General features: G+C 35.5%; 1 protein-coding gene across 2 annotated transcripts; it reads right to left on the bottom strand.

The window, feature by feature from the left end:
* mapkap1 (MAPK associated protein 1) lies at positions 1-26309 on the bottom strand. 2 transcript variants are annotated; one of them, XM_046839214.1, is made up of 13 exons: positions 26175-26309; positions 23151-23579; positions 16005-16094; positions 15758-15906; positions 15412-15584; positions 12803-12979; positions 9023-9132; positions 7559-7666; positions 7187-7327; positions 4093-4230; positions 2745-2842; positions 2281-2399; positions 1-1450 (listed from the first exon to the last, which is right to left on the bottom strand). In XM_046839214.1, the coding sequence occupies exons 2-13, from the start codon at positions 23419-23421 to the stop codon at positions 1438-1440; spliced, it is 1587 nt and encodes a 528-aa protein (XP_046695170.1). In that variant the 5' UTR covers positions 23422-23579; positions 26175-26309; the 3' UTR covers positions 1-1437. The 2 variants fall into 2 exon arrangements, with proteins under 2 accessions (XP_046695170.1, XP_046695171.1); XM_046839215.1 differs by lacking the exons at positions 23151-23579; positions 26175-26309 and adding an exon at positions 16436-17705.
* Positions 26310-27012: the final 703 nt, after the last annotated feature.

The raw sequence follows: 27012 nt of genomic DNA, 5'->3' as shown, positions 1-27012 counted from the left end.
AGCATTTACAACCATCTTTATTGGGGGAAAAATCTACTTTAAAAAAAAAAAACTGCATCATCATCTTATAATATTTTTAATGCCATATGTCTTATTCAAAAATGTTCACTTGAAAAACAATTATGCAGCACTCCCTCCAGTACAGGAAGGAACTTGAACTTGTTCACTTCTTAGCAGTGCAGCTTCACATCACAAATAAAGGGTGAAAAGCCTCAAGAAGTCAACATAAAATGGCAGAAAACTGAGGTAAAGCATGAGTTCTGGATTTGCAAGTGTGTTCCCTTGTTTGAAACACTGCAGATCGCTAAGCAAAGGAAGTAACATGCATATTTACAAACATATATACATATATATATATATATATATATATATATATATATATATATATATATATATATAAATATATATATAATGTACATTGTTATACAAAAAGAGCATGTTTTACAGTACATTCTCAATTTGCATTAAAATAATCAAGACAACAGTCAACTGATAAAGTGGTAATCACCTGAATACTTTCTTTTGGATGTGTGGACACATGAAAACACAAATCAGAAAGGGGTTGCTTGGAGCAGTTTTTCTTTTTCTTGGATTTACAAAACCATTCTAGAAGCATTTTATTTCCCCTGATAACTGCTAGGGTCAGTGAGAATTCCCTGCATGCCTACAACTTTCAAAGGATTTAAATTGTAATTGTCACATTCACAAACATACACAATACGATGTGCAGAGAAATGCTTTTAAGGTCATCACAGACCAGCCTTTAGAAGCATTTCACTTAACATTTTTTGGGGAAAAAAAATATAATGGCTATGAGGAGGAGCTGCAAAGGCACAGTATTGTACCATGGACTGGGTCTATAGGCCATGATGAGCCAGCTTCTGCTTAAACAAGGCAGATGAACAGGTGGTCTGAGGATCGTATGCCTGTCACCTGATATAAATAGTACTGCAGGGCATGGACCAGCACAGCAAGGAACAGGCCCTGCAGACCCACTTTCGAAAAATGCTATTTGTCAATTGACTGATTCACAAAATTGGGTAAAAAACAAGTAATTATACACAAGGAGATATCTGAGCACAACACGTGCAAGCAGAGATTGTTGTCAGAGCATTCAGTTCTCTTAGTTTCAGACACCCATTGATAAAAAAACAGCTTTGACCTGAGGCTATACAAGGTCTTTATACACGTGGCCCTTAAATTCAGGTGTAAGAAATGTTCACTCATATCTTTCTTATTTAATGCCATATCTTAGCCAAATCATGTTCATATTGCATACACCAGGTCCAATGTGTATAAGGAGTAAACTAAAGAGGAACAATCGCTTCCCCACTGCAGGATAGTGCATTATACTGACACAATCAATATATGCCATCAATAAAGGACTTTGCAGGAAGGTCTTGGCATGTGTGCATACACTCAACAAGATGATTTTCATCACCCTTGGTGGCTAGGAGGGGTAAAAACAGAAAACATATAACAGGAAAATAAATACAAGTAATCATTTATCTGATTTCTGGAACCTGATAAAATGCATAATTAAATGCATAATTTAAATGAAATCGAGTTCAGTTTTACTGTTCAAAGTCACAAGCAAAAAAACCCCACCCTGATTTAAATCACCACATCTTTAATTCAACAGAATGTTTATAAGATTAATTTATATTATAAATATTTTAATAAGAATATATTTTTAATGTGATTTTAAAAGTGGTAGCTATTTATCTTTTTGGGAAAGATATTTGTTTTATTTGTTTTTGCACTTATGCTTTTTTTTCTCTTGATCCTTTGCGCACCTTTATTTATTTGATAACCTTGTATGCAGTGGACCTAACAGACAAACACCAAACCTGGCACAACACACAGCTTCTCTGTCCTTATGCTCTAGTGATAAAGACTGGATGGTGCCGACTCAAAGTGCCCAGTCTTTTTTGTTCTTTCACATATTTGAATGACAGTAGAGAGCATCAGTGCAGATAATGGCTAAATCCAATATGGAGACAGACCCTGAGGAGTTCAACTACTGAGTCTCCTGCTCTCAATGTTCACCTCATAACCTTCATTTTCCTAGCTTCTATTAATTTGCAATCATGTTTCTTCTATTCCTCCCCTTAACATTATTTGTTTCTCCCATCTTTTTATTATGATTGTTTTCACTTCACTCTTCCTGTGGCTACTGTCTCTCACACTATTTGTTTTTTAAAAGGCTTCATTTAAGCATGTTGTTTTTTTCTGTTCTTCTCTTTGCTCAGTTGAAAGACTCATAATTAGAGCTCCTACTGGCTTGATTTCTTGTCCTTTTGAAAGCTGAAGCTGGTCCGTCGGCTGAGTTTGCGCTGCTTCTGTGCAACATAGTCAGCTCTTGAAGTGCTGGCCCGAGACTCAAGGATGTAGTTCACCTGACAGACAGCCAAAAGATCAATTCAATCAAGTTTTATTTTTATAGCACTTTTACCGATGGATATAGTCACAAAGAAGTTTTGCAAAAATAAACAGATTAGGAATATAAATGTTAAGAATCAAAACAGCACAATATTACAATACAATATTCGTTGATAACATTTAGTATTCTGCCATTTTAACCTTAAAAATATAAATAAAGTATATTTACTATGCCACTTAAAAATAATAAATGGTGTTCTATACTGTTTCTCCTTAAGTGCATGAGGGGATATATGAGGGGAAATAAAACTAAATAACACCCCAAAACAATTCATGAAAAATAAATTCGGATGAAACTTTACCTTCAGCACGATCTCATTGATTGTTGCAGCATCGCTTTCAAAGTAAAGAACCTTGTAGTCATGGTTGCTTAGATATGTGAGCTTAAATATTGCATGACCTGCATGAACATCAAAAAATGTTAAATGTGTCGTGTTAATCCATAGCAATTTTCATTCTTATTCAAATATTTATTTTTTTTAAAGCTTTAATCTATTTTCAGTGATCTCTAACAGTAATTGAATAGCAAGGTCAATTATATTGTTTTTTTTACTATAGACTGAAGAATTTAGAATTAGATTTTAACATAGATGTGAGACAACAGTTTAAAAGTAGATTTACTGATATTTACATCTAGATGTATTAAACAACTTGGAACACATGTGGGTGCAGACCATTCTGTTTATGAGTGAGCTAAAGTATCGGAATGGGTAATCGAAGACAATTAAAGTACATAACACAACAACTGGAAGCATATCCCTTGCTTGCAATAACTGCATCAAGCTAGCAACGCATTGGCAATCACCAAACTGCTCTATTCTTTTTTGTAAAGCTTTTCTTGCCTGGTACTCTGACGAGAAATTCATGCATAACAGGATTTAATGATATCACCAATCTAAAACCTTACATTTTTTCCTACCCTAAAGTGCTATATTGTGGAGGCAGTGCGGTTTGCGTCATTGTCTTGCTAGAGAAGTTCCTGCCAAACAGATTGGATGTTTTTCTCAGGAAATTGGCAGACAGTATGTTCCTCTAGACTTCTAAATTCATTTTGTTGCCACGATCATTAGTTACATCATTATTAAAGATTAGTGAGCCTATTTCAGAAGCAGCTTTGAAGGCCATGACACAAGTTCCACCATGCTTGACCAATGAGTTTCCATGCTTTGGATCACGAACACGTCCTTTTGTTCTCCATACGTTGGCTTTTTCATTACTTCAGTTAAGTTAAAATCTTTGATTACAGAACTGATGTAATCATCTCTTTAATTCTTTGTGAATTGAAATGCTGATTTTGATACCCTTAGCCCTGCCATGCGGAGGTTGTTGATGTTACTGAATTGTTGATATGCCCAAGCTGACAATCTAGATGTAATTAAACAAAAGAATTGGCCCTGCATTTTCAATACTTTTGAAGAGGTCACTCATAGGTCACACCAGTAAAAAGTGTGCTTTGTATCAACACTTGCACAAACTGGTTGTACTTTATATCAGCAACCGGTAGAAGATACTGTATAAAAGTTATAAAGTAAGTAAGTAAATAATGTAATTATTAAAATCTATTACAAAATTCCAAATGATGCTCTCTAAAGTCAAATAGTCCCAAAGAGACCGATACATATAAATTACTTCATTAAATGTAGTACTTACTTGGACTCTTCTCCTCCACCAAATCACAGGCACAAAGTAGGTCTGAGTCAATGGAAATGGGCTTCTGTCGTATCCAAAACTTAGTGCTTGCTTTCTGATTGGTTACAGGATCAATCTCCACTTTCTCACCTGATATACCTGAAATAACGAGGGTTAAAGTTGTTTATTTGTAGAATTCGACAATTTAATATAGAATAAAGAATGATTAATCAGAAGAATAAAGTAGTAAGCACATACCTAATAAAATGTATTAATAGAGTATATGGTACACACCTAATTACACTAAATAATTATATATAAATATGACTATATGGTGTAGAATATTTTATGTATGAAATAAAATATAAGACATGTTTCTCAGAAATATAATTAACTACAGGCTGGTGTAATGGTATAAAGTCCAAGCTAGGCTAAGCTAGACTAAACATTCTAAACCAGTGGTTACGTCATTATTTCTCATTATCTCAATATGTCTTTACCTTTGGATTAAAAATTGAACTCGCAGTCTAAGACTGACTCCCCAGGGAGAAATGCAAGATTGATCTACTTTCATTTTAAACTGAAATGCAGTTCTGTTGCAAAATTCATGACACTATGTTCATGAAAAAAAAAAAACACCTCATCGAGGGAAACCAAAAAAAAGTAAACACATTTTGGTGTAAAAATGCTTCTGTCACTTGCCAATGTTCAACATCAGTAGATAACATTAAAGAACCAGCCTCACAAACCAAGTGATGGGAAATTACCACAGCCATTACTGCTGTTTCAATGCCAAGTATGAGAACTATGAATATGCTCAGGGTACACATTGGCAACTTAAAACAAATACCGTAATTTCCGGACTATTAAGCGCACCCAAATATAAGCCGCACCCACTGAATTTTACAAATATTTTTATTTTGAACATAAATAAGCCGCACCTGTCTATAAGCCACAGGTGTCTACACTGAAACTAATGAACTTTACAAAGGCTTTAACGAAAGACAGTGTCTGTTACACGGTGTAACGGGTGAAATATGTTGTGGCTCCTTTAAGAGCAGAGCAGCATTTTGAGAATAAGACCGAGGAATATGTCCTTATTATTTTCTAAAGCTCATTTCTAAGTTTCTTTGACTAACCCTTAACGCTGTTGCCAAGAAAAATAAAAAAGCACGAGTTTTGGAAACCTGTCTGTGCTTATATGATTTCTGTTGCAACTGGAGTTAGCGAGCTCTCCCTTCACCCAGACTCAACGCGTTACAACGGCTTGTATCTAAACAGTAGCCGACCAAGAAAGTCATTGTTCACTGTCTTCCTCCTTCCTTTCACAACTATTTCTCTCTGGAGTTTTTCTTTTGGCATCATCGTGCGTTTAAAAATCACCATTGGTGAAGCTTTTCTCTTGATGCCGTGCAGCTCAGAACACAGGTGAAGTGCGTTTTTTCATGCTCGGTTGTTTTCAGCGTGATGAATGATACGCATTTCCTGTTGACAGTCCAAGTGAGCGGCAGGCCAAACCGCAGAGAAATCGCATCCATATTTATGACGTGGTGCGGCCCGATTCAGTGGGAGCGCGATTTAATATAAAGAGTTTAATTGGTTCACCTTAACCCGTTCAAAAATTTCATTGGTCTAATGTTATGGGGCTCAGTTTTTTTGGATTGAAGTTTGTGAAACTGGGAAAAACCCTGAAAAAATCCATATATTAGCTGCTTCATTGTTTAAGCCGCGGGGTTCAAAGCGTGGGAAAAAAGTAGCGGCTTATAGTCCAAAAAATTTCACAAACCTGAAGAAATTTCTCCTTAAATTCACTCTACTCACAGAATACATGTATTGAAAAGACCTGCACTCCAAAAACACAACCCAATCTAAGCCCTGTTTAAATGCTGGTGTGTTTACTGCTAATGGTGATTGAAATCTTTCAGCATTTGAAAGTATTAAACTAGTAATTAACAGACTAAATATGCTTAGTCTGATGTATTCAACACAAAGTATTTGTAAAGATCGATTTATCCCAGGGAAGTTCTGAAGGTGATCCTGCACTGCTGGCTCTGACAACACTGATCCAATAGATTGATGTCTTCACAGCATCTTTCTCTCTCGGACACATGCTGTTGTCCCAACCTGATTCAAATCATCATCCACAAAACTTGCCAGTTAAAAATGGAGAAAGACCAAGTGGTTTTCTAATCTTCATGTGTCTAGTTTCTGTGAGTATGTGTACACAAATTCATGTTTTTAACTAAAGGAATAAAACCTGATGTGGTTGCCTCTTTTTTTAGCCCATCCACCTCAAGGTTAAAATTTCTGTGGATATTCCTTAAGATAATTAATGATTCAAAATCAGGTCAAATAACTCCCCTCACAGCCTTATCAGTTTTGTACTTAATTTTTGCCCACAGCCAACAAGGGCACATTTACTGTTGCTTGTGGTCTAAAAAAAAAAGTGTGCAAAAAACCCCAGACCTCTGCATATGAGGGGACACTTTGTGTCATACATAAAGGTAAGAGAGAAAACAAAAAGGACAAAGGATGCATCACCCGATCCAACTGGAAACTACTGCAAAACTAAGCCGCAATGTGCTACATAATGGTTTAGAAAATGCAGTTTTCTGGAGAAAACTGGAGGCAGTATGTTGAATCTTTACACCCTTAAAGCTCCAGACACCCCAGGTTTAGTCCTGAGTTCGGGCTACTGTCTTGGAGTTTTCCGAGTTGTGTGGGTTTCCTCCAGGTTCCCTGATTTTCTACCACCTCTAAAATACATGCTAATAAGCTGACAGGGTCAGGATGTACTGTATCTGCATTTCTGTCTTGCACCCAGTGCTACCAGGATAGTCTTAAGATAAACAGTAAACCTAATCTAAATTGCTTAAGATGCTAATGTTGAACAATTCTGTCTATAAAATCTAACTTAACTGCATTTGCATATGTTTAAGATCAAAATCCCAATCACTACATTTGTTGATCTCTATATAGAGTTTTTTGACCAATTGAGTAAAGTGTCCATAATTCTGGAGGGCACACTGTAGCTTTTGATAATAGACCCAAGCTTTAAAACAAGGTTCTGACAAGTCAATTAATATTTGACAGTATTTGCCAGAGTGTAACATACCTAGCTGGACATCAGTAGTGAACCGGAGTTTGTGGATCATGCTTATCTTATAGGATTTGTAGTGGTGACTGCTCAACATATCTTGTACTGTATTGATGTCTATGGGTGGGTCCTCTTCTGAGCTCTCCTCTCCTCTGGAGCCTTATAGGGAAAAACAAAGGCAAGAAGGCGACAGAAAGAGCAAGATATTGTCAAATTGGGACAAAAAATGAAAAATGAATAAGGGGATAGAATAATAGAAAAATGAGTAAAAATGAGTCAGAGCTGCCACCCCTCACAACTAAACAATAAATGAACAATGAGACTGTGAGGGGCGTCTGGATTCAATTGTACTTTTTCTTCTTCCTAGGGTTGTCTACTGTATAAACTTACTGTTCTCTCGTACTAGACAGAACTCAAGTGTGCTTTGGCTCTCCAGTGTACTGTCCAGCTCCACTGCCACATTCGGCTCCATCTGCTTTTCTAAACGATACATTGGCCCTACAACAACAAAATAACATTTTTGTAATTTTATTATTGTGTGTTTAATAAACGGGGAATTGTTTATCTGCCAATAATTCCACAGACATTCCAATAAGCATACTTTCACAGAAATTAACAGTCAGGGCCACATTCATTCTCCATGAGTTTGCAGATTTCATGTCAAATATCAGGCAAAAAAATTCAGATTAGAACATGGAAACCATGTAGATGACAATAACACTATATAAGTTCAGATAAAAAAATAATAAATCCCTCCCTTAGATTTGCTCACTTGCACATTGGGGCCGCATTCATTGAATATATATTCAAAATGTAAATATTCCTGTAAAACTGCTTTGAATTTAATATTTAAATAATAAACTTTTACTTTATATTTCAAAATAAGCGATTCATGGTTCGTTTTAAATTGCATGTTCTTATTCTTATTGCATGAGGGAACAACAATTTCGTTTGCTCAAAACTCTTGTTTTCAACAGGGTATTATATCCTGGGACAGACCCATGTTAATTTCCAGCACTTGTTTGCTCATAAGCAGTGCCTTTAAAAAAAAAGGTTTATTATTGTTCTTTCTGGCTTTCAGCATATTCTTTAGAATTCTTTTCACTGGTGGTTAAACAAGTTTGTCACGTTTCCTTAATGTGCCAGTCTTTCCTTTGCATGTTTTGCCAACAGATGTTTATACCAGTAACTGAACAACTAAACAATTTGTTAGCTGTGTACAATCCAGCAGTTACATACAGTATAACTAATATCGACTTTTTCCTATCTGTTCTCAAACTTGCCGCTGTGTTCCAAACAAAACATTGAGAAAAAGTAGGCTGCAACCCTCCGATATTATAGGGGTGTCTGGGTTCCTGTGAAGGTAAGTGTAAGCTGAACTAGAAAGTGATGTCTAGTTTGTTGCACAAAAGGTTCCTTTTGCATATTAATACACACAAATCAGGGTTGTATAAAATGGACAATGCATTGTAACTTGCGAGTTCTAGATGTACATGTTTTTACAAGAGTGCATGCATAACTATGTAATCTTCTTAGGAAAGTCTTGGCATACAAGCACACAAGGAGGTTTCAAGGAGATTCTCACTGCCCCTGAAAATTAGAGTTACATTGATCTTCAACAAAATCCAATTCGATTTTCATCTTCTCTGTGATTAAAATATAAAGCAGGGGAATAAATCACTCGCTCTATCTGTACAATACAAATCTGTTCATTTCAGTGCTTACATTTTCTTTAATCTTTAATAAATAAGTGGAGAAAGTCACAGATTTGTGCCCTCTCTTAATCTAGTTGAACAAGTTTCAGACTATAATACAATAACTTTTGGTCAAAGCTTAATCAGTGAAAACTCTTACCTGAACCCTTTTGTGAGCCTTTTCTTTTCTTCAGGGCCTTCTGTAGAATCTCTTTCATGGTTACCTTTAAACTGTCCACTGGAATCAGCGAGAAACCATGAGCCGCATTACTAAAAGGTAAAGCATATAAGCTATCAAACACTGAAATACTGAAATATATATTCCTCCAAACCGGATTGGCAGAAGGCACAAAGAGTCAGAAGCCATGAAATGTAATAAAGATTTTCAAAGCTGATTTGTCCTGCAGTGCAGAATGTGCTAATTTCAGGTTGGTGGAGATTTACTCCATATCCTGACCTGCATGTCTCTCCGCTCGAAAATTAGCAGTTTAATGGATGATGTATTACCAGTAAGTGATACATTTGATGAATATGTTCTCACAAATGTAAAATTAACAACAAAATCTGCAGGCAGTTTTTCCTTTAGTGAGAGGACCAGCAACACGACACAGGCATCACGCATTTTACTTGTGTTCAATCTTTTTATCCAGAATGTGAACAAATGATTTCCTCTTTTTATAGCTAACAATACAGTGTTTGCACTCTGGCATAGTGAATTGTCCCAGGAGTGGTGGGTGAAAGATCCAGCTATGCACCACCTAATACTACTCAGCTGCGCTAACTTTAAAGTAGCTGGTTTAGTATTTAGTTTAGAGTTTGTCATTTGAAACATGATGAAAAAGGATGTAGACCGGTGAACACTGAAATAGTAAAATATTTCAAAAGGAAATCGATAATTTGTTTACCAACAATGAGACATTTTAGAGGTTGAGCATGAGAGAAAAAATCAAATATACAGTACAGACAAAAAGTTTGGACACACCTTGTGTGTCCAAACTTTTGGTCTGTACTGTATATATATTATATATACAGTACAGACCAAAAGTTTATATATATTATATATACAGTACAGACCAAAAGTTTATATATATTATATATACAGTACAGACCAAAAGTTTATATTATATATACAGTACAGATCAAAAGTTTGGACACACCTGCTCACTCGAAGAGTTTTCTTTATTTTCATGACTATGAAAATTGTAGAGTCACACTGAAGGCATCAAAACTATGAATTAACACATGTGGAATTATATACATAACAAAAAAGTGAACTGAAAATATTTCATATTGTAGGTCCTTCAAAGTAGGCATCAAGAGAATGCCAAGAGTGTGCAAAGCAGTAATCTAAGCAAAAGGTGGCTACTTTGAAGAACCTACAATATGACATATTTTCAGTTGTTTCACACTTTTTTGTTATGTATATAATTCCACGTGTTAATTCATAGTTTTGATGCCTTCATTTGACTCTACAATTTTCATAGTCATGAAAATAAAGAAAACTCTTTGAATGAGAAGGTGTGTCCAAACTTTTGGTCTGTACTGTATATTGACAGTGGGACATAAAATGAACCAAACCTCTGGGCTTAGAGTTTAAAAAATTGAGGTTTTTTTTATGTTCTGTTGAGATAACTGCATAGATGTATATCCTTCCATTCCCAAAATGAACTGGGACTGCATCATGTAATAATCGGTCTAAAATGTATTGTAAAATCATGCTTGGTACTCTGTGAATTCACAACAATACAGGTTCATTTTCCAAGCATTTAACAAACATACAAAACCCTTATTTCCAAAGAACAGTCCTGGCAGTAGGGTGAATTGAAATTCCTTCCCAGAAAAAACACCAACAAGCACTGGAATAAATGAGCCAGCAACACTGACCTGCTATAAAATATAAAGTATAGAGCATGGGATATCTATTCTCAACTTCAGCTGTGCTTGGGAAAGTCTCCAAAATGCATGACAAAAACATGAGAATTTAATTGCAAAGGACAGTGCACAGTGATCCATGAGGCAGGGTCCACAATCCCAGGATGAGCCGACTCAAATGAGGCTTGTTTGGTGCGATTTCCACTAATATCTCTCCAAACAGTCACATTATTTTTCTCTTTGCAATATAAGTTTTATAGCTTTAGCTAATTGTTTGCAACACAAAGTAAAAAGACTCTCTGTAAGATCCTCCATTAATGCAACTGTTGATTAAAGTGACTTAAAGAACAAGAATCAAGAATCAGAACCAATCCAGGAGATATCAAACGCAAAGTTAAAGCTTTTCTACACACATAGTTTAGCTAGAATTACTTATTTAGAAAATGTTATGCTCAACAGCTGCCTACATGCTTAGTGTATGTTTGTTATTAAGCATCATTGCACTGATAATCTAATTGTCTCAGTATTTTGTACAGCAGATGGCTACAGCAGGGGGCAGGGCTTTCTCTTACAAAGCTCCACAGTTATGGAAGAGACTTCCAATTAGTCTTCGAGACTCAGACAGTGTTTACGTCTAGGTTGGAAGCATATTTGTTTAGTCAAGCCTTTTGGGAACTTTTTTAAAAGAGCACACCTAGAAAATTCACAGAAGAAAAGAGTTTTGGTGAACTGGGTTGTTGCACATACAATTCCCTCCTTTCATATGTTCACTCAGGTTTGTTGATGGTGGTGATGGCTGACTGCTTTAAGTCCCAGAGCTCCCTCAAGTCTGTGTACCTTCTGGCTCTGCCTTTTGTCATAGTGAGTCTTGCCAGAGTTCCTGCTTGCACTTTGCATAAACTGTATATTGTACTTATCATTTACTTGATAATATACATACCTAATAATAAATGTGCTTCTCTCTGTCTCTTCCCCTCCTTTCCCTTAGTCTCTCACTTCCTCAAATGTGGTTACTGGGTTATGGTACCATTTAGACACCACAGAAGCCATAAGCATGGCTATGGACTGGAGCTGATATGTAGCACTCAAGCCTCCGTTAGTGAACATCTAATGTCAGTCTAATAAGGATCTGTTTTCTTTTCTGTCTGGTTCCTTTCAAAAGCTTCTTCGTCACATGTCAGGGAGTTTTTCCTTGCCACCATTGCCACTGGATTGTTCAGAGATACAGTTATATCCTAGATCTATATTTTTGTGTAAAGCTGCTTGTGCCTATACACTATACAAATAATGATAATATAAAGAAAAAATACATGCTCACTAAATGTGCATGTATTTCCCATGAAATCTTTTTTAATTACTGGAATACATAACTTTTTTCTTATTATTAAACATATGATGCAGAGAGAATGAGACTAACTTTTGGAACTGTACTGTGTTATCCTTCAACCAGCTGTAGTTTAGGCTATAATAATAATAATAATAATAATAATAATAATAATAATAATAATAGTCAATTTGAAATGTAATAGTAATAATTTTAACTCACATAGCCTAATAAACTTACAATATACTACAATTCTAACAGACTACTGCAGACTGTGCCCCTGAAACTGTTAATAATAAGGTTTCCCCAAATATTACAACAAAATTGAAGTGAATTGTTTTTTTTAAATAGTAAATTACAAGTCTCATCCATATGCCTTTAAAAGCAAAAGGGAAATTGATTTTACTGGCATATATCTCCAGTATATTCCATTTGATATATATGTAAAGTAGCACAGTAATGCTAACAAATTGCTATACAATTTATTTCATTTGAAAAATCAAACTATTCAGTATGTACATTTCTCTGAATAGAATGTATTCACCTGACAACAATAACCAAATTGAAGTCCTAAGAAAGCATTACTCATGTGTATACTGCTTTAAAGTAGTCTTTTAAGTAGTACAGTGATGCTGCAGATGTTTTTTATTGTCACCAGTAGATGTAGCAAGTTTCATGTATAGATGTTAGTCAAACAAGGTAAAATTCAGTTTCAATGAAAAGAATTGAGTTCAGATAACTCACATTCTGACAAACAGGGACTGCTTGGGGCCTAGGCCTGGTGATGAGTACTTCTCCACTAGAGCAAGTGTGCTGAAACCAAACTTGTGGATAGGCTCATTGGAATCTAGAGGGGGGAAATCAGTATCCACCTCCCCATCATCTTCAGCAATGTGGAGGCAGTAGGTGTTTACATTCTCACTGTAAAAGAAAGGAAAAGTGGTATTTCAGGTCACATTTTAAGGTATATTCTTTGTTTAAAGTGATTACAGTTTAAATTCACTTTAGCTATTTATCATGTTCATTTAAATCAACAGCTCACTGTAGTTCTTTCATTAGTTTGGATATTAATATCCAACTGTTAGTCAGCTCTATACCCAATTTTTTGCCTGTTAGCATTAATGGTCACAAACTTTAAGAATATTTAACGTGGCAGAGCTACTTGCTGTCTGATTACAGGCATATAAGTAATGTGCTAAATCTAAAATGAATGCAACAGCAAGATTAAACATTGTGCATTTTAAACATTGAGGCATTTTTCAAATGTGGCACTTGTATTCAACTCATATCAGAATCAGGGTATCGTTCTGCCTGCTGGGCATGCCATGTGAGCAGTGTGGCCACCATTGAAAAGACTTCTAAGAGCTGGGTGACAAAGGGCACTCAAGGGAAGCTTCCACTCCATGGCCTTTGCTGCTGAAAACATCCTTGTTTATGAAATACTGTAATTTGATGCTAAAATTTATTTGAGCTGAATTTTACTAATGGTTTCACAGTTAAAGACTTGAATAAGAACTCATCTCTGAAAACATATCACATCCCACACTTTGGAAACATCCTCATACCGCTGTATGAAACTTGACCATTCAAGTTTGCTTTAACTCCATATCAACATATAATTTATATCCAAGAAAACCAACTCTGACTCCTTAGTTGTTTAACATGTAGGAGACATATTATTCACAAATCTCAAAAAGTTTTTACTTGGGGTTCACCCTCTCCTGAGTACCTTGACATTTATTTTGTGCAAATTCTAGTAGTTGTTTAAAACAGTTGGCTTCACATATTAGGCAAAAAAAAATAAAAAAAATGGAGTGCATGGATGTAAAGGGTCCAAAATGTATAGTTTTGTAGCTTTCTCTCCTTTTACTGACTCAGGTTTAATCTTTACAAAAGGATCACATGACCATTACCTTGTTATCGCTGCCAGAATAGTTTGAATATCTTAAAAACATTCATAGCATTCAGTTATTTTTCACTAAATAGTATAAAAACTAAATAATACATAGTAAATCATTCTGTGAGAAAACAAATGCCTTGTTGATTAAAAGGGCATTTGAGAATGGGCACAGGAACAAGCTGAAGATTGCCATGTTTGAATTAACCTCAGTCTCTGCTGTGATGTGCAGATGGTAGCATTAGATTTAGGCACCAACAGCATAAATTCACAGACCCAAAGTGCCTTGTGTAAACAGTTCTTGTGGTAATGGTGTAACAGTGTGAGGAAAAGTTTCTTGGCAAACTCTAGGTCAGTTTCTAGCAGTTTAGCATCTTTGGATGCCACAGCCAAAATCAGAATATTGTCACAGACCAGCTGCATCTTATACAGCAAGATAATGTACCATGTCCTGAAGCACAAATGATCTAAATCTGGCTTCACTAACATGCCAGTAAATTGACCTTTCCAGTCATCACATTTAAATTCAATAGTGTTTGTTTGGAATGTTCTAGAAATGGGGCTTGGAAAATGACTGTGCAGCTGCACAATCTGCAGCAAATTTGTAATGCAATCATGTCAACACAAATCATAATATCAAAATAAATGTTTTTAAAAATTATTTTGTAAAATTCATGCCACTGAAGCTGTTCTTAAAGCTAATAGGGGTCCTGTTTTTCTTCTTACCTTGAAAGGCATAAAGAGTTTCTATACCGGTGATCCATTAAAGCTCAGTTCTAAGACTCTTTGCTTTTCCATCTGTAACTGTTCTCTTGTTAAATGCTTTATATGTACACTCCAATTATACTGTAACTATGCTTCATCTGGCAGATATTTACATTTATATTATCTGGCTGATGTCCTTATCCAAAGTAACTTACAATCTAATCTTTGATGGCAGCTTATTACCTTGATTCATAGATGCCAGCTCATCACCCAGCAAGATTTTTTTAACTGGAAATGCATCTTTATTTATCTGTTCAAAGATCCCTGAATGCACCCAGTAATATAAAATACATTGCACAGTTTTGGATAATAAATAATTTTTAACAGGCTGGAATGTAAATATAATACACAATGTGTGTCTCATTTTATAAATTACATTATTCATAATATATACATTATAATAAAGTACAATGTTTTTTAGCATTCCATTGCCTGTATGCTCAACATTCTTTTAAGGAAAATGCACAATAACAAAATATATGAATACACCTGTATTTAAGCTTAAGTCCAATTTGAGTTCAAATACACTAATAAATACAACAATAACACTGATCACATAATTGTCTCAGCTTATAAATTTAGATTTACATTTAGATTACATTAATATTTTCCCAAGTACCAATTTTTTTTGTTATATAAAGTTTTTTCTTTACTAATATTGTAGACTTTTATCTTCATTGTCAGCACTTACTTTAATTTTGGTTCACGACCCTCACTGGTGTATTGCCAGCAAATAAGGCCAATAAGATCATGAACACGAGCATTGGCCATTGTTACCACCGTCATAGGATGCAACTTCTCCTGGGTAGACTGCATTGAGAGGTAGACATCTATTTTTTTGGTTGCTGTTGTACCTACATGGCCCTATAAAACAAAAGGAAAAAAATTACAAATATAACAGTTACTCTACACTTATAGTGTCTATAGCGTTATATCACCGTTAGAAAACAAAATCATCTTCATTGTTTCACAAAATACAAATTTTCAACATAGAATTTTACATTCTTTTAAACAAACAAAAAAAAAATAGTTTCAACCTTGCCATCAAACTTGGAGTACTCATTAAACGGGTTGTTGAGCTGTTGAGGACATTGCTCTAGGCGCAGAGAGAGGGTGGATTTGGTCCCTGTGCTTCGAGGCCTGTCCTTAAAGTCCTTCTTTTCAAAAAGGAAGCTCAAGTCGTCAGCTAAAGAATTTAAAGCAGAAATATTAAATAAGAGGAAACAAAAATGGTCATTCATAACTCTTACAAGAAAATAATCCTGCACATAGGATGAAACGTACCTGACTGAGACGATGTCCTCTCCTTCCATGGAATGTTTTTACACTTGATCTGATTCTGTCGTTCCTTTCTTAGCCTCTCCAGCCTTTGAGCTTTACAGTAAACAGGGATTATTAAGACAAATTGCAACTATAACAAGTTTTTAGCACTGAAACATTTTAAACCTGTAGTTTAAAATGCAAGCTCTAAAAAACAATTGCAAACACTGCACCTTAGAATTAAGTGATGGTTGTAAAGATTTTTAAATGTACACACAGTAAAGGAAAGTATAACTTTTTTTTAAGACAATAAAATAAACCGTAGCAATATATAGGGGTACATAGTGCTATTGTATATAACTTTTGCCAGCACATTCTAACAACATTTATAAAAATTAGATACCTTAAGTACTGAGAACAATTTTACAGTTGCCCAGTTAGCAGTCACTGCTTACCAGTAGGCTTTGGCACCACGAAATTCTCTTCCTTTCCTGTAGACAAACTGCTCAGATCTTTCTCCATAAAAAAACCCAACCCAACAATGTAAAACACTTTCCACCAAATCAACCAGCTCAACCAACCCAAACAACTCAACCAACCCAACACCAGAGCCAAGCCAGTACAAGAAAAACATGGACTTAACAAAACTTTTATACAATATGGATAATAAAGTTTTAGGAATTGATTAGACAAACAATGTGCTCTACAAAATTTAAAAATATATTTAAATATAATTATTCATCAGTGCAAGATGGATACTAAAGGGTGCTTTATACACCATAGAAATCTGTCCATGCCCTTCACACACTGGACATCAACTCGTAACTGAGATCATCACCTTTCTACCCCCACCTCATGACAACACGATGCTTAAAGCTCATTACAAATAATAATAATAATAAAAAAGCATGGGACTGGATTTTGTACATTTTGAAGAAATAGTTTACTACTTTACTACTACATTGAAACCGTATTTATTTATTTGTATTCCACTCATGCAACTAATATTTTGGTTTGCATGTACCAATAATTAATTTTTAACCAAGTAAGTTTGTAGTATTTTCCAAAATATTAACAAATTAATGTTTTATATCACTTTGACCCTGGTCAGGAAAAAGTTGTTACTAAAGTTAAGCGTCCACATAGGCATCCTTTACACTCCCAGGCTCACAGCTGACCATCCATTCCCATCAACATGAAATTTATACATCGATTTATACATACAGCTACATAAAAAATACATTTTCTTCCCCTCATTACAATCCCAATGCACACCTATTTCAGCTATTATCCAAGACCATTTTAAATGATTAAAAAGATTACACTTCAACTGAAAATACCTGTTCAAAAAATACACAGCAATTTGAATTATTCATGCTTGGTGTAACCAGCGGGCAAAACCAGGCTGTGCTGGTCAGTCTGGCGTTATGTCTAACAGGTATTAATAAATTGCATTGCTTTTCTACACTGTTGCATCAGTAACCGTTTTTTTTTTTCTCCATTGCAGTAGCACTTGCCAGATTGGTTGTGTTTTGGCATCTGGTAGGTCAGACCAAGCAGGATTTATCAGCAGGAAATAAATATGTAACAAATTATTGCTTAAATTAAACATTTTATATAGCAAACAAAGAGAAGCAGATTGATACGAACAGTGAAATGGACTGGTGCTGTTATACTAAACATCAGCACAATTTGGATCTTCGCTTGTCCAATTAAACTTATTTTATGCATATACAGTGGTGTGAAAAAGTGTTTGCCCCCTTCCAGATTTCTTTTTTTTTTTTTTTGCATGTTTGTCACACTTTAATGTTTCAGATCATCAAAATAATTTAAATATTACTAAAAGATAACAAGTGAACACAACATGCAGTTTTTAAATGAAGGGTTTTATTATTGAGGGAAAACAAAATCCAAAACTACATGGCCCTGTGTGAAAAAGTGTTTGCCCCTAAACCTAATAACTGGTTTGGCCACCCTTAGAACAAACAACCGCGATCGTTATAAGTTTGCGATAACTTGCAATGAGTCTGTAACAGTGCTGTTGAGGAATTCTGGTCCACTCATCTATGCAGAATTGTGATTCATTGTAATTCAGCCGCATTGGAGTGTTTTCGAGCATGCCACAGCATCTCTATAGGATTCAGGTCAGGACTTTGACTAGGCCACTCCAAAGTCTTCTTTATTTTTTTTCTTCAGACATTCAGAGGTGGACTTGCTGGTGTGTTTTGGATCATTGTCCTGCAGCAGAACCCAAGTTTGCTTCAGCTTGAGGTCACAAACAGATGGCCAGACATTCTCCTTCAGGATTTTTTGGTAAACAGCAGAATTCATGGTTCTATTTATCACAGCAAGTCTTCCAGGTCCTGAAGCCACAAAACAGCCCCAGACCATCACACTACCACCACCATGTTTTACTGTTGGTATGATGTTCTTTTTCTGAAATGTGGTGTTACTTTTACACCAGACGTAATGGGACACACACCTTCCAAAAAGTTAAACTTTTGTCTCGTCAGTCCACAAAGTATTTTCCCAAAAGTCTTGGGGATCATCAAGATGTTTGCTGGCGAAACTGAGATGAGCCTTTATGTTCTTTTTGCTCAGCAGCGTTTTTCGTTTTGGAACTCAGCCATGCAGACCATTTTTGCCCAGTCTCTTTCTCATGGTAGAATCATGAACACTGACCTTAACTGAGGCAAGTGAGGCATGCAGTTCTTTGGATGTTGTTGTGGGGTCTTTTGTGACCTCTTGGATGAGTCGTCGCTGTGCTCTTGGGGTAATTTTGGTCGGCCGGCCACTCCTGGGAAGGTTCTCCACTGTTCCATGTTTTTGCCATTTGTGAATAATTTCTCTCACTGTGGTTTGCTGGAGTCCCAACGCTTTAGAAATGACTTTATAACCTTTTCCAGACTGATAGATCTCAATTACTTTCATTCTCATTTGTTTAATGAATTTCTTTGGATCTCAGCATGATGTCTAGCTTTTGGTCTATTTCACTTTGTCAGGCAGGTCCTATTTAAGAGATTTCTTGATTGTGAACAGGTGTGGCAGTAATCAGGCCTGGGTGTGGCTAAAGAAATTGAACTCAAGTGTGATAAACCACAGTTTTAACACTTTTTCCACACAGTGTCATGTAGTTTTGGATTTTGTTTTTCCTCTATGATAAAAACCTTCATTTAAAAACTAAATTTGTTCACTTGTGTTATCTTTTAATAATATTTAAGTTAGTTTGATGATCTGAAACTTTCAAGTGTGGAAAAAAAAAGAAAGAAATCAGGAAAGGGACAAACACTTTTTCACACCACTGTAAGAGTCTATACGCTGTACATTGTATACAAAGTTTGCCAAAAACAAAGGTGTTTCTTAAAATTGTGATTAAAAGCATATTCCTTGTGTGATATAAACTTGTACTTTGCATCAACAAATAGCCTTTACTGACATAACACCTGATATAAGGTGGGGTCTAAAAGGGTGAGACCACTAGTGAAAATGCTTATATTTTGCATTTCTCCAATTTAAAGTAATCATTTTGATTATTTTTCATTTCAAACTATATTATTCCTGATAATTTTTGTGAAAATAGAATTCTTAGTATCTTAGTATACGTCCCCTTTTATCTTGATCAGTGCTATCAAGCTGTAATCTAGAAATTAATCATGAGGAAAATAAGACCTTCTAAAAAAAAATAAAAAATAAACATTTGTTACATTTAAAGGGGGCTTTAAAAAATTGTGTGGAATCTTGAGTATTAAATATTTACTTTTTTTTCACAGATTTTCAATGTGGTCTCAGACTTATGGACCACACTGGTTATTACCCATGAACCATCAAAACAGATTTACCATTTTGTTCGGCCGGGGGTCTAAACTTTACCAGATGAACCTTGAAAAAAAGGAACTTTTTCCCACTTTGACTATGTTCACTTTAATCCAGATAAAAATGAAAATGTAAAGGTGGTTCTTTTACCCCACAGTACTCAGTGAGGTTATTAAATGCTTGGTCAACATTCTAACAAAGCAGCTCTGCTTCAAAAACCAAATAATTCAGCACCCCAGTCTAATGATTACATTTACATTTAAAAATGAACTACACAAAATTACACAAACTAAATTTGCTGTACCCACTGTCACATTTAGGAAAAGAGATTAGAAATCTGAGACGTGAATGACTGAACTACTAACTTACTTTAGCTAAGGTATCATGAAAATCAAAAAAGCTAACATACTTTACAAACATTGGTTGCCTGGTTATAATATTGCATAGTCTACAGAAAGTGGGTAAAAACTTTCCCATCTATTTTTCTGATGAAATCTCAGAGCAATATATTTCTTTTACAATATTTCTGTTTTACGTTTTTTTTACTGAAAGGAGTGTTTACATCAAATATCAGTCCTGGCTAAATCATATATGTTTTTTAAAAACAATCTCCTATTTATGAAGCTCACATAGAGAAATTCTATCTGTAACCATTGCACAGGGAATCTTACAATTACTGGGGTTACAAAACAATTAAGCGTTTAATGTTTTATTTGTTCCATGTATTTCACCAAAAAGCAAACAATACTAATTTTATTTTTTTAATTTTAATTTTTTTTTAGCAAATCTGTTGGTCCAACTGCTAGAAAAACTGACATTGCAGTTTGCCTCATATCATTTAGCAGCTCGTAATGAGCTAATTTAGGCACCAAATCGAGGCCTATATTGCAAAAACCGCAGAGAACTTCCTGCTGAGGATCTGTGAGAAAGGATTTGGAAGAAAAAACATGACTTGCTACAGAACTGTTAAAGTGGTCAATACTAAATCTTTGGTCAATGTCTGGTCAAAAGATGTCAACATGGGGACAACAGCTTTGAGGTGAGTTGAACAGTTGGAAATTATATTATTAACCATGCCCTTTAAATTACCATGAAAATAATGTATATAAATATAGCAGAATATCAATTGCAACTTACTTGAAACAAAAACAATTTGTGGAGATGCCAGTTTAAATATTGCACTGCCACCAGCCACTAGAGGGCCTGAGGGACATTTTAAGGCTTTTGGGAATTATTTGGTTTTAACACCCGTGTTCAAATCATTCCAGAAACATGTCTTAATTAGCTCAACTTTTTAGTTTTGTTTAGTTTTTATTGTGAAGATAAATACACTCCCACTGTAGATTATCCGATCGTCATTTGCCTCTGCATCTTTGTCTATCTTCTCTGACTTTTTATTGCAGTATAAATCTTTATTTAATGAGTAAAACAGTAAACAGCACTTTTCTAAAATCACACTGCATTCACTCTTTATGCCCCGAGGGCAGAACTGCCAGCTCAGTGCATGTAATATTTGCTGATGGTCTCATAGTCTTTGGCCCATGCTATTGTAATATGTAACATGCTAGCATCCGGTTAACGAGAAGCACTGAGTGTGTCAAGTCTGCAATGATTTCTGTGTCTTTAATGGGGAAGCTTTTTTGATGGATTTAATCCATTCGAAGTTGCTGTCTATACACTAGGGGGTAAAGATTTGCTTGTCTGTATGATAATAAGAATGATACAGAAGGTAGTATGTTGTACCACATGATTGAGTTTTATCTCTGCTTTCCCTTCCCTATTTAAAATGCTAGTCAAGCTAGTTAGCATGTTTATGGAATGAAGAAAATGGCTTTTCAAAAAACAGGATTCAAACAATGGTACAACCGACAATCTCTTGCTGTGGGAGTACTGCTTCTCTCTGCATTTGGACCATGTTTTGTGTGCAGGCACAAGTCCTATCCAGAGTTTCCAGCATGATAATAATGCCAATCGTTTACCACCAAATGTAAAAAAGATTAGGAGAAGAAAAGAGAAGAGTGGTTCCCATGTATGTGTTAGGATTAAGGACTGTTGTTTGCATGTTCCTCTATTCAGGTTTTTGACCTTAAGCTCGTTCTTCTCCTTTGATTTGGCCACTGTATATATTTATGACTGTATAATGTTATTACTAATCATATTGCCATTTAGTTCACTGACAATAGGGGTGAAGTTGCCATTTTTTTGGGAGTGGGTTGCTTTTGTCTCTGTTTTGCCAGAGAGTTTTTTTAGGAATTAAAGAAAGTAAATAGCATTTTTGTTGCTTTTCTTTTAGAGATTAAAGCCCCCTTTCTTTTATAGAGATATTGTTTTCTTCGTATCCCGAGCTGGTTAAACTAGGTTGAAATACCTAATTAATTGTTTACCACTACAGCATCTACAGCAACTAAAATTCTGCAAGTGCTTTCTGATATTCTTTAATGTTGGGCAGTTTTTAAAGCATTTTCTTTGTCTTGGAGCACTGAAACATTCTTAAAAAAAAGCATCAAACACATGCATGAGTTCACATGCAGAGTTCACAAGAGCTAGTGTCACAGAGATTCACAGAACAGAGAGCGCTCCCAAGCAAAGAACAAGCATATTTGCTCTCTTGTACTTCTGGCCACTAAGATAGTGATAATGCTAAGTTTTTGAAGTTCTTATTTTTTTTATATCTTTTCAATAATTACATAATTTATTTATTTACACATTATTTGTATTGTCATAAAAACCTCTTATGCTAAGTTGATGTTACATTTTGTCTTTTTAATTCCTACTACACTACACTACACACAAAAAAGAAAACTTGGAATTGTAGCAATATGTTAGATGGCAGCATGAAAACACAAGTTACACTATGATATCCAATCAAAACACTTTGCTTGGTAGTAGCGAATACAAGATTTAAAAATGCATCTAATGCTACTAGCCAGATTGCAAAAATCCCCTTTTATATGTCAGTCCAGCCAGAACATTTAGGGTCAATTAACCCCTTTATTTTTATCTAATACACAAATTTTTTGTCAGACAAACACTGTCATTGTTAAAATACATTTCTACACATTTATAATTAAGCACTCTGACAAAAGCAAAAGTGTGCTTATACTGTTATTTCGGCACTGCTGTGCTTCGGCCATAGGCAAAAGCCTGCATGGCTACAACACACAATTACAGCTGATACGAAAACTGTTCAGACAAACAGAAATAAATAAAGAAAAAAAAGGAAAAAAAAATTGAGAAAATAAATGAGAGAGACTAAAACAAAAAGAACAAGGGCAAAAAATGCTAGGTATGGAAATGGAAAAGAGAGGAACAAGATAACCGTTTTCATGAACACAAACGTTTTTGAAATTTGCCTACCTGTGTTGGAGCGACGACGGATGCCAAAATCCCAGCTGGATGTGATGTCCACGGACTGAGAGAGGTCGCAAGGCTGCACATCTCCACTAACTATGCCATCCCCTAACAGACCCATCAATCCATTGCCAGCAGACAGCGCACCTAAATAACATTTCTCTAAGTCAACATCATGGTCAATCAGCACCATCTCACACATTCCTGAGTCATCACTGGTCACATGGGACTGTCGGATGTGGGCCAGTATGATGGTGGGATTGTCAAGGAACGCCATTTTCACTGGCACCTCCTGCTACAGCTTTCTTAAACCATCCAACCCTCCTCTTCTTTTCATTCACTTTCATCAGGTTCTGGCACTCAAGCAAGGTCTGATGGTTCTTCCCCAGTTATCAGCTGTTGTTTCCCCCTCAGCAGTGGAGTGTTTGTGGTTACCTGAGGAAATGACCACAATTAAACGTAAGCACATTTAATGTGTTAAACAACATATTAGAGGATAATGTCAGTATAATATATTAAGAGGCACTCACTATGTTATGAACACCCACTTTCAGAACCGACATACTATATACAACATAATGTAATAATATGACGCATAACAAGTACATAACTGCAGTATTCCAGTAAAATGGCCTTATCCTAAGCGATTTGTTCATTTCAACTGCAGATGAAAGATTGCAGGTGACAAGAAAAAACAGCATCTTCCCAAGTCTTAAGGGGTCGGTCACAGTGCACTTTCAACATGCAAAATCTCTTCAGAGGCCTGCTACAAAAATTCAATTCAATTCAATTCATTTTTATTTGTATAGCGCTTTTAACAATGAACATTGTCTCAAAGCAGCTTTACACAGATAATGTGGTGATTAAATGTAAATATGTTCTTTGTAAGTATGTTTGTCCCCGATGACCAACTGTGGCAAGGAAAAACTCCCCGAGATGGCAAAGGAAGAAACCTTGAGAGGAACCAGACTCAAGAGGGAACCCATCCTCATCTGGGTTGCACCAAATGTCCATTAAAAATGGGTGGCAACTGCTGGGAACTCATGAACGGATGTTAAAATGTAGCATCGGTTCCTGGTTTGCAACAACACAAGCCAAGCAGCTTCTTTTCTGATGCTAATTATTTCTCCTTTTACAGCTGTGTGGGATAAAACTGGATTGTGCATCCTCCATCTTGCGCTTCCTAAAGAAGTCATGCTGTGGCACATCGATCATCTATCAGTCACGCTTCTTCATGTGATACGAATTCACAAAAACTTTGGAAAGCAGTGAAATGCAAGACTTCTTGATTAGGGCAGGTCCCAAGTTACATACCTACTCAGCTATTCATATTTTCATGAAATCTTTCAAACAATTTCAACATGCAAATCATACAACTAGACAATTAAAGTAACAGAGTTGAGTTTGATATAGTGAGAGACGGACAATTGTATCTAATATTTGTATATTCAAGCAATCAACTGATGGAGAGAAAGATACAGTACTGACTATCATGTAATTAATCTACCAAATAATTCTCTCTGGATTTATTTATGTAAGAAACTGGAATTATTTAACTATAATTTTGTGGCTCTTACAACACATTTTGCATTTCTGGAAGATTTATTGCAATTACATATTGTGTTTTTTCAAATTCAACTCACAAATTCTTCAAAGTGATCTGTTTTAAAATAAACATCAGCTGCACTGTACACTTTTATATCAAGTTCACAATTATATGCACTATGCGCAACGCTATTCACTACTGGCTGCTTTTAAGGGCAAACCTTCTGCAGATTCCATTTTAAATATCAGTTCAACCACTGTTTTAGCATTTAGGGCTTAATATTTAGGCGATTTCTACACCCCTGTATATGTCACTTGATCTAAATCCAGTTGAAAAGGATTGGGATTAGTTGGACAGGAGAGTGAAGGAAATTTATATAACAATGGAAACACACAGTAAAAATCTAAGAAAATATTAACATTTACATGGATCAGCCTGTAAAAACCTCAGGGTTGACCCTTTTGGTTTCCATTGTTATATAAATTTCCTTTTCAAATGGATTTAGATCAAGGTCCCACTGCACTATCATAAGTTCTGACAAATCTCTGAGGATTTTATCCCGGCATCTAACGGCAGAAAGGGAAATCTGTGCAACCATCAAATAATATTCCTCCTCAGACTTTCACTGACCCAAACCAGTCATGCTGAATGATGTTGCAGGCAAAATAACATTCCCTGGATTACTTATGAAACCAGGCGCAGGTACTGCTACATGCTACAAGCAATGACAAGAACACCAACACAACACAACACAACACACACCTCCCCTTTTATGCTGCTTGTATTGCTGTTGCCTCTCCAGTGCACCTGTAGTCACTTTGGATCACTTTTATTTCCACAATCTCTTCTGCTCCCTAACTAGACAGATTGATCTCTCTCTCTCTCTCTCTCTCTCTCTCTCTCTCTATATATATATATATATATATATATATATATATATATATAAACTGACTTCTTGTTGTTGAAAAATGTCCCTTTTTGGAGCATCCTGTATCCACATATTGACTTCAGATCACTAAAAGAGAATTTGTTGTGGTAACTGATGCTATTGAGGCTGCACTGAGACATGTTTATAATGAGCACCTCTCCTTACTGCAACATTTTTAAAGGCTAATATTACCTGATGTTAATGAGAAAATATAAATGTGAATATTTTGGGACGCTACATAAGCAGCTTATATACTTGTATTTATATATTATACTAATATCTCATGTTTAAAAGCCACAATGGAGTCAGTGTTTGCTTTATATTTACTACTGATCTAATACCGACTCTCACAAGACCGTTTGAAAGCTCATATAGTTCCTCAGTCACAGACACTGTCTTGGTCCTGATGATGATGATGATCTGATGATTGAGTTCAATTGAACGTCTAAGGTGCAGCTGATGCTAGTTAGCTGTGATGCTAGCACACAACAGTCAGTTCGGTCTCCCAGTGTTACTCCACTGCTCTGAAAAGAGTTTCTATATCACCCAAGTTTACCTCATGTATAATCAGCTCAAGTGCTGAAAATCCTGCCAGAAAACCGGCGCTCCTGAAAAAGCGATCACAAATAAAGCCGCTTGTCTTTCAGCGGTACGCCTCAATCGAATTACATGCTTTTACTTCCGGTTTGTTAAGGTTTCGTCAAAATAAAAGTCAAACAACGAAATAAATATTATTATTGATTATTAATGATAAAAAATAAACAATAATAATAATAATATTTATAATAATATTAAGATGAAGAAGAAGAAGAAGAAGAAAGCTCAAATTTGAGGTATTTGAGGTTTTAGGTATATAGTAAAACAACAGAGGGTGACATAACAGGTTAATGACTTTTGATTTGGCCCCCAGTGCTACATATGAGAATAGGGGGAAATCCACTAATACATATGTTCATCTTCATAATTTTAAATATTATGTTTTTTGTTATTTTTTAAGCTGAACAAAATGTGAAATAAACTAAAAGAGAATAGTGAATTTAACCCAATAATATATATATATATATATATATATATATATATATATATATATATATATATATATATATATATACAAGTTCCAAAGAAATTCAAGCTGTCCTGCAGGCTCAGGGAGCATCCGTGTCAGCACAAACTATCCGTCAACATTTAAATTAAATAAAATGCTATAGCAGGAGACCCAGGAGGACCCCACTGCCAAAATGTACTTGAGTAAGCCAAAATCCTTCTTGGAAAATGTCTTGTGGACAGATGAGACCAAGATAGAGCTTTTTGGTAAAGCACATCATTCTACTGTTTACCGAAAATGGAATGAGGCCTACAAAGAAAAGAACACAGTACCTACAGTCAAATATGGT

Source organism: Silurus meridionalis, chromosome 25 (assembly GCF_014805685.1).
Source record: "Silurus meridionalis isolate SWU-2019-XX chromosome 25, ASM1480568v1, whole genome shotgun sequence".
Classification (NCBI taxonomy): domain Eukaryota; kingdom Metazoa; phylum Chordata; class Actinopteri; order Siluriformes; family Siluridae; genus Silurus; species Silurus meridionalis.
The sequence above is the reverse complement of the archived record's forward strand: the minus strand, read 5'-3'. Positions and strand labels throughout refer to the sequence as shown.

Bases quoted from the DNA above. Each gene is read 5' to 3' on its own strand.
- mapkap1 (XM_046839214.1), bottom strand. From the start codon at position 23,421: ATGGCGTTCCTTGACAATCCCACCATCATACTGGCCCACATCCGACAG. The intron at 15,585-15,757 runs GTTGAAACTATT...TTTGTTTTATAG, and splicing joins ACTCCAAGTTTGATGGCAAG to GGCCATGTAGGTACAACAGC. The intron at 2,400-2,744 runs GTAAAGTTTCAT...GCTGTCTGTCAG, and splicing joins TCAATGAGATCGTGCTGAAG to GTGAACTACATCCTTGAGTC.